This window comes from Heterocephalus glaber, unplaced genomic scaffold (genome assembly GCF_053883595.1).
Source record: "Heterocephalus glaber isolate CG9 unplaced genomic scaffold, H.glaber_assembly_v1.0 deba00001733, whole genome shotgun sequence".
Lineage (NCBI taxonomy): Eukaryota > Metazoa > Chordata > Mammalia > Rodentia > Bathyergidae > Heterocephalus > Heterocephalus glaber.
This window is the reverse complement of record NW_028258444.1, coordinates 21159752-21176909: the sequence shown is the minus strand read 5'-3', so window position 1 is coordinate 21176909 and position 17158 is coordinate 21159752. Positions and strand designations below refer to the sequence as shown.

The 17158-nt window shown below is 52.7% G+C and overlaps 1 protein-coding gene across 1 annotated transcript; it reads right to left on the bottom strand.

Annotated features, from left to right (window-relative positions):
- Positions 1–842: 842 nt before the first annotated feature.
- Positions 843–16842, bottom strand: Krt7 (keratin 7). The gene is made up of 9 exons (XM_004862909.4): positions 15942–16842; positions 14273–14484; positions 12233–12293; positions 11238–11333; positions 9190–9354; positions 7834–7959; positions 5133–5353; positions 1501–1535; positions 843–1145 (listed from the first exon to the last, which is right to left on the bottom strand). The coding sequence occupies exons 1-9, from the start codon at positions 16269–16271 to the stop codon at positions 991–993; spliced, it is 1401 nt and encodes a 466-aa protein (XP_004862966.1). The 5' UTR covers positions 16272–16842; the 3' UTR covers positions 843–990.
- Between the last annotated feature and the right edge of the window lie 316 nt (positions 16843–17158).

Here is a 17158-nt window from a genome sequence, read left to right as displayed (position 1 = left end):
CACACACACACACCACCATCACTACCTGAGTGTCCCAGATGCCCCAGTACCCACCAGATGTGCTACCGGCCACCAGGGACAATGTTCTCATGCCTTGCCCCTGATGTAAAACCCGCAATACACAAACACAGACACCTCATGTCAGAAACCCTGACATGTGGAGGCTCCCATCAAAACCAGAGGTGACAGACAGAGGTACCCTACCTTTTCCTTCCCACCATGGGATTCAGACACACAGCCTATCCCTCTGCCGAAGGACCCAAGCACAGACTCCCTCCCAGTGACCTAGACTCTGAGGCCTCTCCCATGCACACACGCCCTCCATCCGTGACTATCAGTCCACAGAATCCCAGACACAGAGACCCCTCCCAGAACCCACACACATACCTGTCCAGGGCCCCAGGGCCTGTCAGACCCAGCACCAGGAAAGGGCAGCTGGCCCAAGAGTTGGCCTGGGGCAGCTGAGTGTGTATGGCCTTCTCGCTGCCAAAGAAATACACTCTGGCAGCAGAGAGGACATTGGGGTTGGAGGGGTGCAAACACCCTTGCCACTCCCTGGGCAGGGGAGGACTCCAGCAGCCACCCGCTGGCAGAGCCTGGAGTTCCTGTGGCCTTCCTGAGCTTCCTCTAGAGAGGTGCTGGAAGCAGACCACCTCTGGAAAGAGGCAAAGGTGTCACCCTGGATGAGTCCACCCTTAGAGCAGCACCCCCATGTCGCTGTGTGCTTCCTCAGTCCCCTCCACAGGAGGCTTCCCAGTTATCAGGGCAGACCCTAACCTCTGTGGTCCCCTGTCCTTCCCACCCACTTCCCTGCCCTGCCTCAGGAGGCCAGGCACCAGCTATCAGGTACACCCGGGCCTCAAAAGGCTCTTTATTGAAGTGACCCTGACATCCTTTTCAGAGTGCTGTGCAATCTTGGGACTCGGGAGGAAAGGGAAGAGAATCTTGGGACTTTGGGCAGAGGAACAAGGGTCTCCCTGTGCCCAGGGCTTAATAGTGGGTGCTCTCTCTGGTGGTAGATGTGGTCCTGATGGAATAGGCCTTGACAGCCCCAGGGCCCCCGCTGCTGAAGCGCAGGGCATTGCTGCCCATGGTTCCCCCGAAGACCAGTCCCCTGCCACCACCACCACTGGAATTCACCACAGCTGCAAGAGAAGAGAGGAGGACTCCATTGGGACAAGGCCCCCCAGGGACCCCTTCCCCGCACTCCGCCCCATCCTCCTACCAGAGCTGTGCCTCCCCCTCACCCTGACCTTCTTCCATGCCCCCTCCATCAGCCAGTACAAAAAGAGCCTCTAAATGTGGGGTGATGGTGGTGGAGGCTTCCCCACAAGACTACTGCCCTGGGCCACTGAACTGGATGTGAGTTCCTGGGAACCTTCCAGAAGCTGTGGGAAGGAAGGAGGCGCCCGGCCCCGTGAGCAAGGCCCTCAGGCCAGTTGGCCATTCTGAAAACCCCACCTAGCTACAGAGCACAGAGGGAAGCAGTCAAGGACTTACAGATGTTCGCAGCTGCCACTCCATCTCCAGACAACCTGGGGGAAGAGGACAAACTATGAGAATAACTCTTGCCTCAAATCTGGGGCCGGCACTGCCAGACACCCCTGTTCCAGGACCCAAGAAGGTTCCTTACCTCCAACCTTCATTCAGCCTTGCTGCAAAGGGGGGTGGGGGGCTCAGCCCTTCCCCCTACTGACCACATGACCCGGGGCAATGTCCCAAAACTTCCGTGGATCCGAACTAGTGGAGGTTTGTCAGAGGCTTGTTTGTGGAGTTTAGCTAGTATACTTCACCCAAAGCCCTGCGCCCTAGGATTTGGTAAATTGTAGCCACACTTCCTATTTAAGTACATGTCTGCCTTCACTCACCAGGGAAAGGTGAGAAAAGTCCTAAAAGTTCCTTATTTATGCCTGTGTCTCCAGCCCCTAACACGAGGACTGGAACATAGTAATTATCTGTACATGTTGAAATAATTAGTAAATTGTTGATTGATTTGACTGCCACTTCAGCCAGACAGGACTGAGGAGGGTGGGGGTGGCTTTAAGCAGCCTGTGGGGCTGAAATAGGTCTTGCAGTGGAAATTAAAACTCTGACAGCTGGGTTTGCTTGTTTCGTGACTCACACCGCCATTGTCACCAAGCCCTTGGCCTTGGGGATCGGTTTGCCGGGCAGGAGGAGCACCTCACTTTGATGGAGAGAATATGGAGCCCAGCTGGGCTCCACAGCCTCAAGCCTAGGAAGGGTGCAAGAGATGGAGTTTTTGGAAACTTCCAGGACACTTGTTTGAACGGCCCCTGCTAGAAGTGCTGGACATTGTGGGGGACAAGGGCAGGCTGCCACCAAGCAGCAACTCTGCACAAGGCCTAAGGGCCCCAGGAGAAGAGATCTGAATGTCCAAGTCTTAGGTGGCTTTTCTTTTTCAATTCCAAATAAGTATTTATTCTTGTGCCTAATTTTTATTTGTAATTTTGTATTCTCAAAAGTGCCCTCTATACACACACATTTTAGGGTTCTGGGGCCATGATCCTGGGTCTGCCCTAGAAAGGACTGAGGGATTAAGGGATAAAAGTAAGGTGTCCCCCAGGGTGGGGGTGTGGTGTCCTCAGAGGAACAGCCTGATTACAGCAATCCAGCATCCAGAAGGGGGTGTCTCATCTTGCTGTGGGACTTGGTAATACCATGTACCACTCTGAGCTCTAATTCCCTCATCAGGCAAGGGAGGAAGCTGTAAGGGTCCCCCACTCTAAGAGTACCCCCAACTCTGACTTCTATGAGGAAAAGAGGTCAAGGGTATAGGTTCCCTAGAAATTATGGCCCCCTGAGCCACGGCCAGGAGGGTGCAGAGAGAGGCAACATGGCTAGAGCTGTCCTGTGCCCACGGTCAGTGTTTCTGTTCCCAGGGCCCTCTCATGTTCATTTCCTCTGCCCACAAAGAACCCTGGGTGTCCATCCAGAGAAGGGCCAGTCAAGTGCAGGGCAGGGACCTCACCTCCCAACCCATGTCCTGCTGTCATGTCCCTCCTCCTTCTCCTCCTCCCAGCATCCAGGCACTCAGCCCAACACACCCTGATCCCCACCCCTTCTTCTCCATTCCACTCATCCTCCAGCCTCTCTCCCCAGCTCCTCAGGAACAATGTTCAGAAAAGAAAAAGATCTTTTATAAATTCAGCATCTGAAAAATGCAAGATGCTGTCTCTGAGTGCTTCTCTTTGTCTCCTCAGCACTGTGTCACCTCCCTGAGGGCAGAAGCACGTCACACGTTATCCATCTCCATGCTGGGTTCTAACAAGCCAGCAAGAGTCCTGCTTCTCAGCCTCTGCCAGGCTGTAACTTCTCGCCTCTCCAAATCCTAACCTTCCCCTAGGGTTAGGGTTGAAGCCCAGTCTGTTGACAGGAAGAATCAACCAACCCAACAACACAGGCGGAGGTGCCACAGTTTTCATGAAAAATCTCCTACAGGGGGAAAAATTTTTAGCAGCTGTACATCAGACAAGGGACTACTATCTAGAATATATAAAGAATTGAAAAAAATCAGACCCCCCCCAATTCAAAGACCCAATTCAAAAATGGGCATCTGAAATGAACAGATATTTCTCAGACAAAGAAGTAAAAGCAGCAATCAAATATAGGAAAAAATGTTCAACATCACTGGTCATTCGAGAGATGCAGATGAAAACAACACTGAGATTCCACCTCACTCCACAAAGAATGGCTGCTATCAAGAAATCAACCACTAACAAATGCTGGCAGGGATGTGAGGAGAAAGGAACCCTTCTCCATTGTTGGTGGGAGTGCAGACTGGTGCGACCACTGTGGAAATCAGTATGAAGATACCTCAAAGAACTAGGAATAGAGGTCCCATTCCACCCAGCTCTTCCCCTACTGAGTATCTTCCCAAGAGAATTAAAAGAATCATACCACAGTGATATATGTGCACCCATGTTCATAGCAGCACAGTTTGTAATAGCTAAAGCTTGGAAGCAGCCCAAGTGCCCATCAACTGGAAATTGAATAAAGAAGATGTGTTTTTTTTATAAAATGGAGTACTACTCAGCCATAAAGAATGAAAAACTAGAGTCATTTATAACTAAATGGATGCATATTGAGGCCATACTCTTAAGTGAAGTATACAGGACACACATGTGTAAATACCAAATAGTTTCACTAATGTGAGAAACTGATAGTGTAAACAAGGGTTAAAATGATTAAAATGAATATTGGATAATTGGAAATAGGAAAAAAGGTCCAAAGATGAAGGGGTGAAGGGAGGAGAAGGGGAAAGGAAAGGTGGGAAAGGAAAAACTATGAGAAAAGAAAAAAAAATGGAAATGATGTCTGTGTAAATAGGGAAGGGTGGAGCGGGTGAAGGGCGCACAGGTAATGGGGAAAAAAATAAAAACCAAGATGCATCGTGTACAGGTACAAACACCCAATGATAATTGTAAATGAATCGTATACCTAAAATGTACCAATAAAAGAACTTAGGGAAAAAAAAAAAAGAAAACTATCCTACAAGGGCCGGGGATTTAGCTCAGTGGCACTGCACCTGCCTCGAAAGTGCAAGGTCCTGAGTTCAATCCCAAGTTCCAAAAAAAAAAAAAAAAATCCTACAAAACTAACCCAATGAAGCCTCTTCTCTGGCTGCAGGTGATTATGCAAGTGTCTCTGGGGACAGAGGAAATGATCCTTCCCCAGCACACTCAGTCTGTACCACACGATATCGCTGAGTGCATGGTACGTGGCAGCCTGGAGGCGTGGACACTGCTTGGACCAGGAATCAGCACAGCCTTAACCATACACTGGCCCTGTTCCCTCAATTCATAAAACAGGACCACCGCTTTCCCCTTAATAGACCAAGGAGTCAGTACTGTCTGACCTGCTTTCCTGAGCACATGGTGAGGATATAGTAAGATATTCCTGCTAATGGCCACACACACAAAAAGGGGCTTGCCTTTCCTTCAGAAGGGCATCTCATTGAGGGCAAAGCAGCAAGCATCAGCTCTGTGCCCTCTGCACCTCCCACCCCTGTGCCCTGCAGAGAAGGCACACACAGGAAATGCTTGTGATGGATGGAGATCAAGTCCAGGCCCCACTGAACCTCAGGACCTCCTGCCCAGCTTCCCATCCCTCACCTGCTCTCCTCGCCCTCCAGCAGCTTTCGGTAGGTGGCGATCTCCATGTCCAGCGCCAGCTTAATGTTCATGAGCTCCTGGTACTCACGCAGCTGCCGTGCTATGTCCTGCTTGGCCTGCTGCAGGGCAGCCTCCAGCTCCTTCTGCTTGGCATGAGCATCCTTGAGGGCAAGCTCACCATGCTCCTCAGCCTCGGGAATGGAAGCTTCCAACTTGGCATGCTGCAGGCAATAATGGAGCTGTGAGCTGGGTGCCAAGGTGCACTAGCCACTTCCTTCTCATCCTGGATCTAGCACCTGGGAAACTTGCTTCAGGTAGCCTTGTTGGCACCACGGAGTCCCAAGAGTTAATCACATGAATTGGGATTTCCAATGCCAGGTTCCAAGTCTGGCTCTGCCACTTACTAGCTATGTGTCCTTGGGTGAATCAATCCTTCTAAGACAAAAATCTCCTCTCTGAAAACAGCAATAATCAGCCACACATGGTGGTGTACACCTGTAATCCCAATGATTTATGAAGCCAAGGAAAGTAGATTGCAAGTTTGTGGCCAGCCTAGCAGTTTAGCAAAACCTTCTCTCAAAACAAAAAGGGATGGGAATATAGTTCAGTAGTAGAGGGCTTGGCATCATGCATGAAGCCTGCATTTGATCCCTAGTACATAAAAAATAAATTTTAAAAAGAGCAATAATCATAGTGTCTCCCTCACAGGGATATTGTGAGGATGAAATAACACACAAGAAGTCTTGGCACAATGTTTAACACACAGCAGGTCCTCAGTAAGTGCTACAGTAATTACTACCATTCATAAATGCTACAATGATTCACAAATCCCTGTCCTCCAGTCCCTGGTTCCAGAAACTCTAAGACCACTGATCCTGGCTGTGACCCCAAATGCCAGGCTGCTGACAAGGACTAGAAACCATCTTTAAAATAAGAAACAGTTGGAAACAACCCAGAACAGGGTGTCATAGTGCAAAGAGATCCCCAGTGTCATGGGATGCATGATCCACAGGCCAGGATCTTGGCAGGGATGGGGTTTTGATGGACTTGTGTCAGCCTTGAGCAACTACCATTTGCTACACAGCCTTAGAGCTCTCCCTCTGTGGGACCTTCCCCTACCAGCAGCTAGGTCAGGCCTAGGTTCCTCCTGTTGGGTTCATTCGGAGAGCTGCTGTCCCCATGCCCCACCCTTGGCTTCTCCTCCTCCCTGCTCATCTAGCATCTTCTGCCCTTGGGTCTTCCTCCCTCTGTGGAGGCCCATCCTTATTGTCCCTCAGCCACCATTCAGTACTCTGCCCTGTTGCCAGTGTCCCTGGGCCAGGGCCACCCTGCTGCCTCTGGAGGCCACTCCCAGCTCTCTTGAGGGCCCTCCTGGTAACAGACACACTGATTCTGCTGCCTGGCTCTGCCCCATTGTGTGAGAGAACTGTGTGGTAGAAGCCGAGGTTTGAGAAACCACCATTCATTATCCCACGCCACCTGTTGTGGCTCAGAAGCTGACCAGCTTCACAGGATGATTCATGCCCCTGCATCTGTGCCAGGAGGCAGCCTCTCCCCTTTGTAAACAGGCGGGGGTGGGGGTGGGGGGTCTGATCCCCCAGCCCTCTGGAAATAAGCTTTCTGAAGCTGAAGCACTTGCTACCTGCCCTTCCCCCACTGTAGACACCTGCATCTCTGCCAGGGTTTGGGGACCCCTCTCTTATCAGTCAGCATCCCCTAACTCTAGCTGCCAGCAAAGAACATCCTCAGAGTGTCTCATCTGAGACCTGCACGCCTATTATGGGCCAGGTGCCAGAAGAGAGGACTCATGAACCAGACAGATGGGGTCCCTGCTCTTAAGGCATTTTATATTACAGGGGGGGCATCTATAACTTAATATTAAGACAGAACATTTCAGAGTGATAGGTGCTCCAAAGAACTTCAGACAGACTGCCGATACGGTGGGGTGTTTGAGGAAGCCATCTTTAAGAAGGGGGGCGTCTTTCCGGGCCGGGGATTTAGCTCAGTGGTTCTGCTGCCTGCCTTGCAAGCGGAAGGACCAGAGTTCGATCCCTGGTACCAAAAAAAAAAAAAAGAAGAAGAAGGACTCCTTCATCCTAAACCCCAGAGATGAGAAAGAGACAGTGATGAATGGAAATGGGAGAACCACATTCCAGGTGGAAGAAAAGCCAGTGCAAAGGCCCTGGAGTGTGAACTTTCTTAGCAAATCCAAGATACAGGAAGCAGGCTAGGGTGACCTGAGCAGAGGGAGAGAGAGAGGGGAGCTGTGGGAAGTGAGGACAGGAAAAGGAAGGGACTTGTAAGCATGGTAAAGTTTTCTACTAGCCTCAGTCTCCCCTGTGAACTGTGAGCTCCCAGATAGTGCAAGCTACCCAAGAACTAGGTACAAGCAGAGGCCTCAGAGCCAGTGTGGTTCCTAAGGATGGTTTTCCACTAGCCAGCCAACTGGAGATTCTTTCCAAAGGCTCTATGTTTAGCTAGGAATATTCTCCCTCCAACCTCAAGCCAAGTCCTGGCCAAGAGCATTCTGTCCTGGAGGTCTCACCAGTTTGCCTAAAATGTGAGTTGCACCAGCCCAAGGCAAGGGAGAATGGGATGCCACCCCCTCCAGCCTCCTGCCCTTCACCCTGAGCTTGGACTTCTCAGCTGGCTGCTTCTCAAGTGCCCCAAGGAGCAGGGAGAAAGGAGGGCTCGTCCCCACCTGGTTCTTGATGTTGTCAATCTCAGCCTGCAGCCTCTGGATGGCACGGTTCAACTCCACAATCTCATTTCGGGTATTCCGGAGGTTCTCCCCATGTTTCCCAGACTGGGCCTGAAGGATCTCAAACTGAAAGGGCCATGCAGAGAAGTATAGCAGTGAGTGGGCAGACAAGGATTACAGGCAATCAGTCCCTCTCCACCCAGGGAAAGCTCCTCCCCACTTGGATTTCCAGGGGAGAACAGTCAGACTCCAGCCAACCTCACCCAATGTCAGGAGGCCAGAGTGCTAGGCAGTGGGGCAGAAAGAAATTCAGCCCCTCCTAGCCAGGACAAGGACAAGGACAAGGAAGGCTTCTGGGGCCTCTGCCTATTGACTCTGAGGTTCTCCCACTCCCACCCTGCCTTGGCGCTGAAGAATCACAGAAAACCTGAGATGCTATCCTGTTCAACAGCCCCCTCCCAGCCCCACCCAGCTCACAGATGTGGAGATTGAGTCCTGGGAAAACATGGTCCAGGGATCACACAGCAAATCAAGAACAGCTCGGGCTTGAAGCCAAACCTCCTCATTGGTGTACCTATGCTCTCTCCCATGCACCAACCTCTGCAGAGACCTCCCTCCTTGCTGCTTCTCAATCTGCCTGGGGCCCTCCTCCAGGAGCACTGCTCCACCCCACCATTCCCACCCACCTGCTTAGCACTGGCACTGTTGACTGTCCTGGCCCCACGAGGATGTGCACTGATTACACCTCCCAGGTCTGCAGCCCTGGGATTTGGGATCTACATAGTCCCCATTCTTCCATCTACTAGCTGTGAGGAAATAGGCAAATTACTTACTCTCTCTGTGCCTAAGTTTCCTCATCATTAAAATGGCAATAGTAATGGTGCCCACCTGAGAGAGCTATGAGGATTAAATGGGTCAAGAAAGGTAAAACAGGGCCAGGGATTTAGCTCAGTGGTTTTGCCACCAGCTGCACAAGCACAAGAACCCTAGTTTGATCCCCCGTACCAAAAAAAAAAAAGGAAAACACTGGAAACATCACCTATGTAAGTATGCCGTGCCTGTGCAAGTTCCTAAACTGTACCTAGAACTATGTACTTGCCACATTTGAGTTACTATTGATGCATGTCTGTCTCCTCTGCCCAGCCTTTCCAGCAGGCTGGGATCTCCCCCAGAGCAGGGACCTGGCCTGTGAATCCACTTCCTCCCTAGGCTCCAGAGTGCACCACAGGCTTAACCATGTGCCTGCCAGGTCAGTGAGGCTCCAGGCCCTGAAGCCTTGAGACAAGGGGAAGAGGAAGGGAAGCCTCAACAAGGGCCCTGGCAGGAGGAGGAAAAATGCCCCAAGTAGCTCCATACCTTCTTCTGGTACAAGGCCTCGGCCTCCGTCCGGCTGCGGTTGGCCATCTCCTCATACTGAGCCTTGACCTCAGCGATGATGCTGTCCATGTCCAGGCTGCGGTTGTTGTCCATGGACAGCACCACAGATGTGTCTGAGATCTGGGACTGCAGCTCAGCCAGCTCCTGCAGGGACCAGATGAGAGGTTGAGACTGAGGCGTGACCCACCCCTATCCCCACACTGATCCCGGGACTCTCCATATAGGGGACAGGAGAAGACAGGAGAGGCTGGAGTGGCTGAGCAGCCGAGCAGCAAGAAGCCCAGACCCAGCGCAGGCTTAAACCACTCTGCCCACCCCTGGCTCTGGATTTTCAAAACAGCAGAGTCTGGTAGGACTAAAGGAGATCAATGAAAATGTGGGGCACTGACAGTGAGGTCCCCTTGGGCACAAGTTCTACTGTGATGGGGTCAGTGGAGGATGGCAAAACAAATAATATTCCTCCTTATGGATGGAATACTCTACAGCCTTTAAAACTGGTGATACAGTCAGGTGGGGCAGTAACATTCCTGTAATCCCAGCACTCTGAGCAGGCTGAGGCAGAAGGATCAAAAGTTTGAACCCACCTGGGCAATTTAGCAACTTAGCAAGAGCCTGCCTCAAAATAAAAAATTTTAAAAGGCAAGGGAAGCCTGGTGTGGTGGCACACACCTGTCATCCCAGCACTTAGGAGGCTGAGACAGGAGGATAGTCATGAGTTCAAGGCCAGACTGGGCTATGTAGCGTGTTCAAGATCAGTCTGAACTATATAGTAAGACCCTGTCTCCAAAAAAAAAAAAAAGGGGGGGGGGGACGCAGCTCAGTGAGAAGGCTCTAGGTTCAACCCCCAGTATTCTTAAAAAAAAAAATCCTGGTGATATAGCTGCATGTATGAACCAGGAAGTATGTCCACAGTGTGCTATTAGGTTAAAAACGGGCATGACTCTACTTTTTATAAAAATATATATCTTGGGCTGGGGATTTAGCTCAGTGGTGCTGCCACCTGCCTCACAAGTGCAAGGTCCCGAGTTCAATCCCCGGTACCAAAAACTAAACTAAAATAAAATCTAAAAATATATATCTTTATATCTCTGTGCAAATACATGCACAGATACTCTGGCATCACTAGGTATAAGTGATTGTTTTCCGTTTTACGCCTTACTTAATTTTCTGGGGGCGTTTTTTTGCAATGAGTATTACTTTCACAATGAGAAGAAACAACTATTTATTCTATGTAAGCGTGTGTAGAAGTGTGTGTGCGTATAGGTACAGATAATGCACTTATATAATCTGTGGCCAACACAGGCCGACCTGAACTGAGCTTAGATTGTCAGCAGTAGCCTCAAAAACCCAGCCCCCGAAACTATCAAACATGTAAAGACTTGTTGTAGGAGCTAATGGAGGCTAACGGTTTGGGTGAAGACTGGACAGAGAATGGAAAGCTGGTCTGCATTTAGCCCCGGCTGAGTCCCTTCCAGGTGACTGGCCTGCTCTATCATCTGCCTCAGGCCAGAGACTCTCACAGATGGAAGTGGAGGGGTTTTTTAATCCCCATGAAGAAAAACAGCTGGAAGCCCAGGAGAAGGTGACAAGGAGAGAATGAGAAAGAAAGTGTGGACCAAACCAGTGGGTTGGCGGGTGTCCATCCACCAGTCCCTCTGGGTGCAAACTCTTGGGTACCCTCCGCACTGGGGCTCCCCTGCCTGCGCCACCCAAACCTCCTTGGAACAACTCAATTGCAGCCAGGGATCACCGGACCTCTGCCTCTTTTCAGCCCCGCTCAGCCCCCTAACTGACAAATTCTGGGGTCATCCCACATCTCCTGAAGGTCAGTCCTGATCGACTGTGCTCTCTCTGCTACCACCAGCTCTTCCCTACTCCCTAGCCCATCAACATGCCTGAGTCCAGAGAGGACAAAAAATAGGAGAATATCCCCACCCCCAACAGAAAGCCAGACTGGCCCAGAGGCAGGGAGTTGGACCAGACAGGTCACGTAGGAGATGACCTGCCACCCATCCAGAGGTCCTCACCATCTCATTGAGGGTCTTAAGGAAGTTGATCTCATCACTGAGGCTATCCACCTTGGCCTGCAAATCCACTTTGTTCATGTAGATGGTGTCCACGTCCTGGGGGTGAGGGAAAAGAGGGCAGAGGAGCACTGTGTCCTCAGCATAGGGGATATTCAATAGTTACTAAAGCAACCCAGTCCAACCCACAGGCCCAAATGCCACTGGCCTAACACGAAACACAGTTCTCCTGACATGACTGTGGCAGGAGCTTGCTCCACAGGCCCTCCAGGCTACATGCTGAGCTTTGTCACCATGTGTCCCCAGGGCTGGTACTGACCTCACTTCAGGGCAACATAAAGCCCCAGACCTAGCATGTAACCAGTGCCTAAAAGGCCTATGGTGCGGACACACCCCAACTCTGCCATCATCTAGCTGTGTGACCTGAAACAAATCACTTCTGCTCTGTGAGGCTCAGCTTCTCTCAGTCTCTGGAGAACACATAATCATTCAGATGGTCAGATGCCATCCTAGAGATGAGACAGATCCTTGGGCCTGTTTAACTGACAGCATGGGTGACTCTGAGGCAGGTGGGCCACAGCAGCTCAGGTTAGAGGACAACTGGGCCTCTTCTAGTACACTTCACAGGGTTCAACTTCTGGGGGTGGGGCCCACTTTCCTTCTCTCTGGATCCCTAAGGACCCAACACTCTGCAGCAGGTTGCATGTCATTGGGTGTGCGCTCGGTCAGAATTGTAAAAAGCTGTGTAGCTCAAAGCCCTCTAAGACCCTCCTAACTCCAAGATCCACCTTTACACACCACGGATGGAGAATTCATCCTGCCTCCACACAGACCATTGTATTCACTCAGCAAACATTTCAGACCAGCCAGGTGCCACCCTTGTCTGGGATAAAATGTCCCCATTGCAATACAGCACTGCTCAGGTAAGAGGGACCCGTGATCTCCTGTCCCACATGTTTTCAGACCCCACCACCACCCCCGGCCTGTCTGCCCCTCACCTTCTTCAGCACCACAAACTCATTCTCTGCAGCCATGCGATGGTTCGTTTCCTCTTCATACCTGCATTAGGGGAGACACAGTGTTGGTGCAGCTCCTCCCCCAAGCCCCTCACACATAAGTGTGAAATCTCCCCTGCCTCCTTTTACTGCCTCCTTAATGACAAACCTGAAAAACAGGTGTTTGAGCTACAAAACCTACTTTCCCTGACTTTGCCATAACTATTTCTTGAGTTTTGAGTCTTGGCATGGAGAGAAAAGGGTGCAGGATAAAGGTTGCATCTACCAGGGGAAAGAAGGCAAGTGCTAGCCATGCTGTGGTCTGCCTTCTGGGGCCTGCATTAGTATGTATGTCCTGGACATCAACCCTCAATCCCATAGTGATGGCACTGTGATTATCAGAGAGGCAGAGTAACTGCCCAAGTCACTAAGCTGCTAAGGAGCAAAGCTCAGACTTGAGCCTTGGCAGATGACTCCACAGCCCATGACTTCACCACTGGCTCATCCCATGCCTGAGAAGTGAAGAAGGGACCTAAAGGGGAGGACATATGCAGAATCAGGACAGAGGATATAGAAAGTCCTAGAAGAGCTAGATGATCCACACTCATAGCTACTCCCATAACATCCCCTCCAGTCTCTCTTCCTCCCAAAGAGCCAGTCCTGGCCCTTAGGAAGACCCCAGAAAACAGAGCAAAGAGGGACAAACATTGGCCTAACCCAGTGTTTATTCAGAGACTCAAAAACAGGTGCAGGAAATAAGAGCTCAATAGCGCCCAAGAGCTGCTGGGAGCAGCAGAAGCAGCCTAGGGTGGCTCTGGTGGAAGACCGGATGGCCACACAGACCACCCCTCTCCGGGAGCCCAGGCTCAGGGTATTCACACTGCTAAAGTTGTACTTGAGTCCTATAGAAGCTAAGAAAATATCTATGAGTCCCTTTGTCCCCCCTGCCTCCACATTGTGTGAGGAGCATGGATTGTGTGGATTGGAGGACCCTGGGCAGCAGTACACATGGTCCCTTCCCAATGCCCACTGACAGCTCTGGCTTAAGCCCCAGGTCCACAAGAAGGAGCTCTGAGGGCCATGTGCAGGGGAGATCAGTATGTGCTGTATGTACATGCATGCACCTCTGTGTGAGTTCCTGACAGCAGGAGCTAGCTCTTACCCCAGGCCTTCCCTGCCCTGCACCTGCCTGGTTCCACCTGCTGTGGGATTAATCTGTTGACTTTTGTCCTAGGGAAGCAGCCTGTGGGCCCCAGAGGCCTTGTTTATTCTCTTAGAGTCAGAGCTAGAGTATGGCTCCAGCTTAGTCATGCAACCACAGGCAGAACACAGAATGCATTTGCTGCCCCCAATGCCCACTGGCAGGTGTGCCAGGGCAGGGTCCAGCCCAAGCCTCAAGCTCTGGTTTCCGTTTGATGAGAAAAGAGAGCTCAGCAAGCATTCAAAGGCCTGTCCCAAAGCCCCAGTCTTCCTGGCCCTCCTGACAGCCTCCTTTCTAGCTCTACCCTGACCAAACCCTCCCCTCAAGCCCCTGAAACCCTGCCCATCACTCGGGATGACCATTCTTCCTCCTTGTTCTTTCCTCCTCACATCAGCTCCTTGTTCCCTGCTGGGAGTTAGGGACTCAAAATTCAGGTCCCAGACCTCAGGAACCTACTATCTGAACCTCTCTGGTCTCTTAATTCCTCACCTGCACAAAAGAGAGCCGTTGTAGAATGATCTGTGAGGGTCACACAAGTTGTGGGGCACTCCTGTCGTGGGATACCTTTTGCCTGCCCTATCTTGGGGCTTACTCAGGGAAAAAACCATGCAAGTCAGGGTGGGCTGGACATTTCCCTCAGACTGAGTAAGGAGGAAAGATCAGAATGACCTGAAACAGCCCAGGAACGAGGGGAGAGGAAAAGCAGGCAATGTGTCAGTAAAGAACACCTCTCCAGGAGTAACTGCTGAGCAGCTGTGCACCCTGAGCCCTAGCCAGGGGGACTTGCGGAGGGAAAGCAGAGCGGGGTGCACTGTCTCTGGCAGAGGCCGTGGGGAACATACTTATTTTTGAAGTCTTCCACCACATCCTGCATGCTCCGAAGCTCTGCCTCTAGACAGCCCCTGTCCAACTGCAGCTTCTCCAGCTGGCCCCTCAGGCTAGCAATCTGTGCCTCAAAGACTCTCGGGAGGCTGCTGCTCTTAGCTGACTTCTGCTCCTGCAGCAATGCCCACTTGGTCTCCAGCATCTTGTTCTGCTGCTCCAGGAACTGTACCTGCATGGGGCAAGGAGGAGGAGACTCACGAGGGGCCCACTGTGCCACTACAGAAGGGTTGAGGAGAGTCTTGGGTCACCCAGCACAACCCGTGTTCTCACTGGCTGTCCTTCCAACCAGGGCCCCCAGTGCTTGTCCCTCTGCTCTGGAACTCTATCTCAAGTGTCTTCAAGTGGGAACAGTGACCAGGCAACTTGATATGCAGATCCATCGAGGTGTCCACCTTCCTTTGCTTCGTGTTGAATTCTCTTACTCCACCATCACCACCACCCAAGGGCCTCCTTCCTGTCTCTGGAAGCTGGGGCCACCCCTTTCCTTCAGGCTGAGAGCTCTTCTCTTCCTTCTACAGTATCCTTTCTCCTCCCCTTTCCTCCAGCAAGACCTCAGATGAGGGCTCTACAACCAAATCCATGCAAAAGGAGTGTCCCATATACCCAGCTCTGAGACCCAAAAAGGCCCTTAACCACAGCCTGTGTGCCAAGAATTGGGAGGCCAGAGGACCTCCTCAAAACCAGCAACTCAGGGAACGAGCACCTAAATGCACCCAGTAAGATGGCACAACAACAGCAGGGACCCGGCCTGGGGTGAGCTGTGGGCTTCGGCAGTACCTGAAGGATGTACAAGGCTGAATGGTAAAGGCAGTGATGACTCAGCTGGAGTAGGGGACACAAAGGCAGGAGAGGGAACGCTTCATCTCAGCCCAAGGGAGAGGGCCGTGCCCAGAGGCTCTAGCAGGGCCATGGCCCTTTCCAGTTCCACTTGCACCCACTTCCCCCAAACCCTCGAGTCAAGTCTGCCTCCCTCACCCAGGAGTCCATGAGAAGCAAGAACAGACAGCCAGGCAAAACACCTCCAAATGGCTCCTTCCTGGAGCCTCTCATTGTCATCCTGGTCCTGACTGGGCTATCTCTAAGGGCAAATGTCACCTCCCCTTCTACAGCAAAGGCAGGCAGGAGGAGCAGACAGGTGGGTGGATGGGGCCAGGAGCCTCCCTCCCTCCAGGCCTTTCTTTCCAGTATCTGCCTCGGCTGACACAGCCTCTGACCCAGGAGCCATTGTCTCCTCAGCTGGGAAGGCACGGCGCCCTGCCCAGGCTGGACTTCACACAGCCCCTGTCAGCGAAAGGGGTCCAGAGAGCCGAGACCTCCTGACTTGGCCTCTGGAGGTCCCAGCCTAACACTTTGGGCAAAACTTGCCCAGAGGACACAAGGACACAGCTGGCCAGAGCAGCCAGACGAGCTGGACACACTTTCCTGCCAGACAGGGAGGGGCCTTAGGGCCAGCTTGAGGGGTGGAGAAAGAGCTTGGGAGCTGAGAGGGACAAAATAGCAACATAGCTTATGTGGAGCGGAGAGAAAAAGGTCAGGCTTCCCAGAACCTGGCCCGCACGGTCGGGGCTACTTAAGGCGGCTGTGTGGCCTGGTGCGGGGCTCCTGGCAGGATCCTGGCTGGCTCACCTTGTCGATGAAGGAGGCAAACTTGTTGTTTAGGATCTTGATCTGCTCGCGCTCCTCTAGGCGCACCTGGCGGATGGAAGGGTCTATCTTCGACCGCAGTGGGGCCAGCAGGTTCTGATTGATGGTGACCTCGCGGATGCCGGCGCCCACTGACCCCGCAAAGACGGAGCGCACGGGCCCGCGCGGCCGCGCGGTGCCCAAGCCGTAGAGGCTCCCGTTGCTGGCGAAGCCTCCGCCCGGGAGCCCCGCGTTCAAGCGCACCTGGGCGCCACGCCTCGGGAGGGCGGCGGAGCGCGAGCTGAAGCCCTGCGTGCTGTAGTGGACGGACATCGCGGCTACACCGGGCTGGCCCCAGAGGCTAGAGAGGGGCTGAGCGAACTGGCTGACCTGAGGCCGACTGCGCCCCTTTTATCGCTCTGCGGAGCGCGGGCTGCGGGACCAGCACAGGTAGGGGCGGGGCGGGGCTGAGCGCCGCCACCTTTCTCGCGGCCAGGCCCCTCCTGGGTCGCACTTCCGCCCCTCAGAGCCTCCCGCTCACCCGACCTAGTCCGGCTTCCCGTCCCCGCAGGAACTGTCCGCAGTAGGCAGGTGCTCCCCATAGACGCCCCACCTCAGACAGGTGACCGCGGAGGACGGCAGGGACCAGCACCCCGAGCCATCTCTGGCCTCACAGTGAACCGCTCCCAGCTGGTGAGGGACGGCTCCTCAGCAGGCTGGGCAAAGGGGCGAAGAGCATCCAGATTTCCGCCGCCAACCGAGGCCAAGCATTAAGGGACCCGGGAGGAGGAGGTCAAAAGCCAGATCAAGCCTCAGGTCCAAACCCCCCACCATAGGCCACTGAAGCCAGGAAGGTGGTCGGACCCCAAGTGCTCCTGGAGAGGTGTGCTCAGCTCTTGGGTAATCTGACCTTGTGGTAAACCCGACCTGGCTGGTTTCCCCGACCACTCCCCTCCCCTTCCCTGTAGAAACCAGAAACCAGTTTCTTCCTTCCCCATCCAGTGGGCATTAGAATCCCAGAGGCCTGTCCCCCACACCCCACTCACATTCCTGCCTGCTTGTTCTATTCTTGTTTCTGCAGAGGAGAGGAGAGGGACGCGTAAGCGCATTTGTGACACTTTCTGGTTGTGTGTGCCCTTGTGTGCCCACGCTCCTGGACACTGATGTGTCTGTGAGCTACTTACCCAAGGGGGAGTTTGTGTGTGCATGGGAGGGTGTGT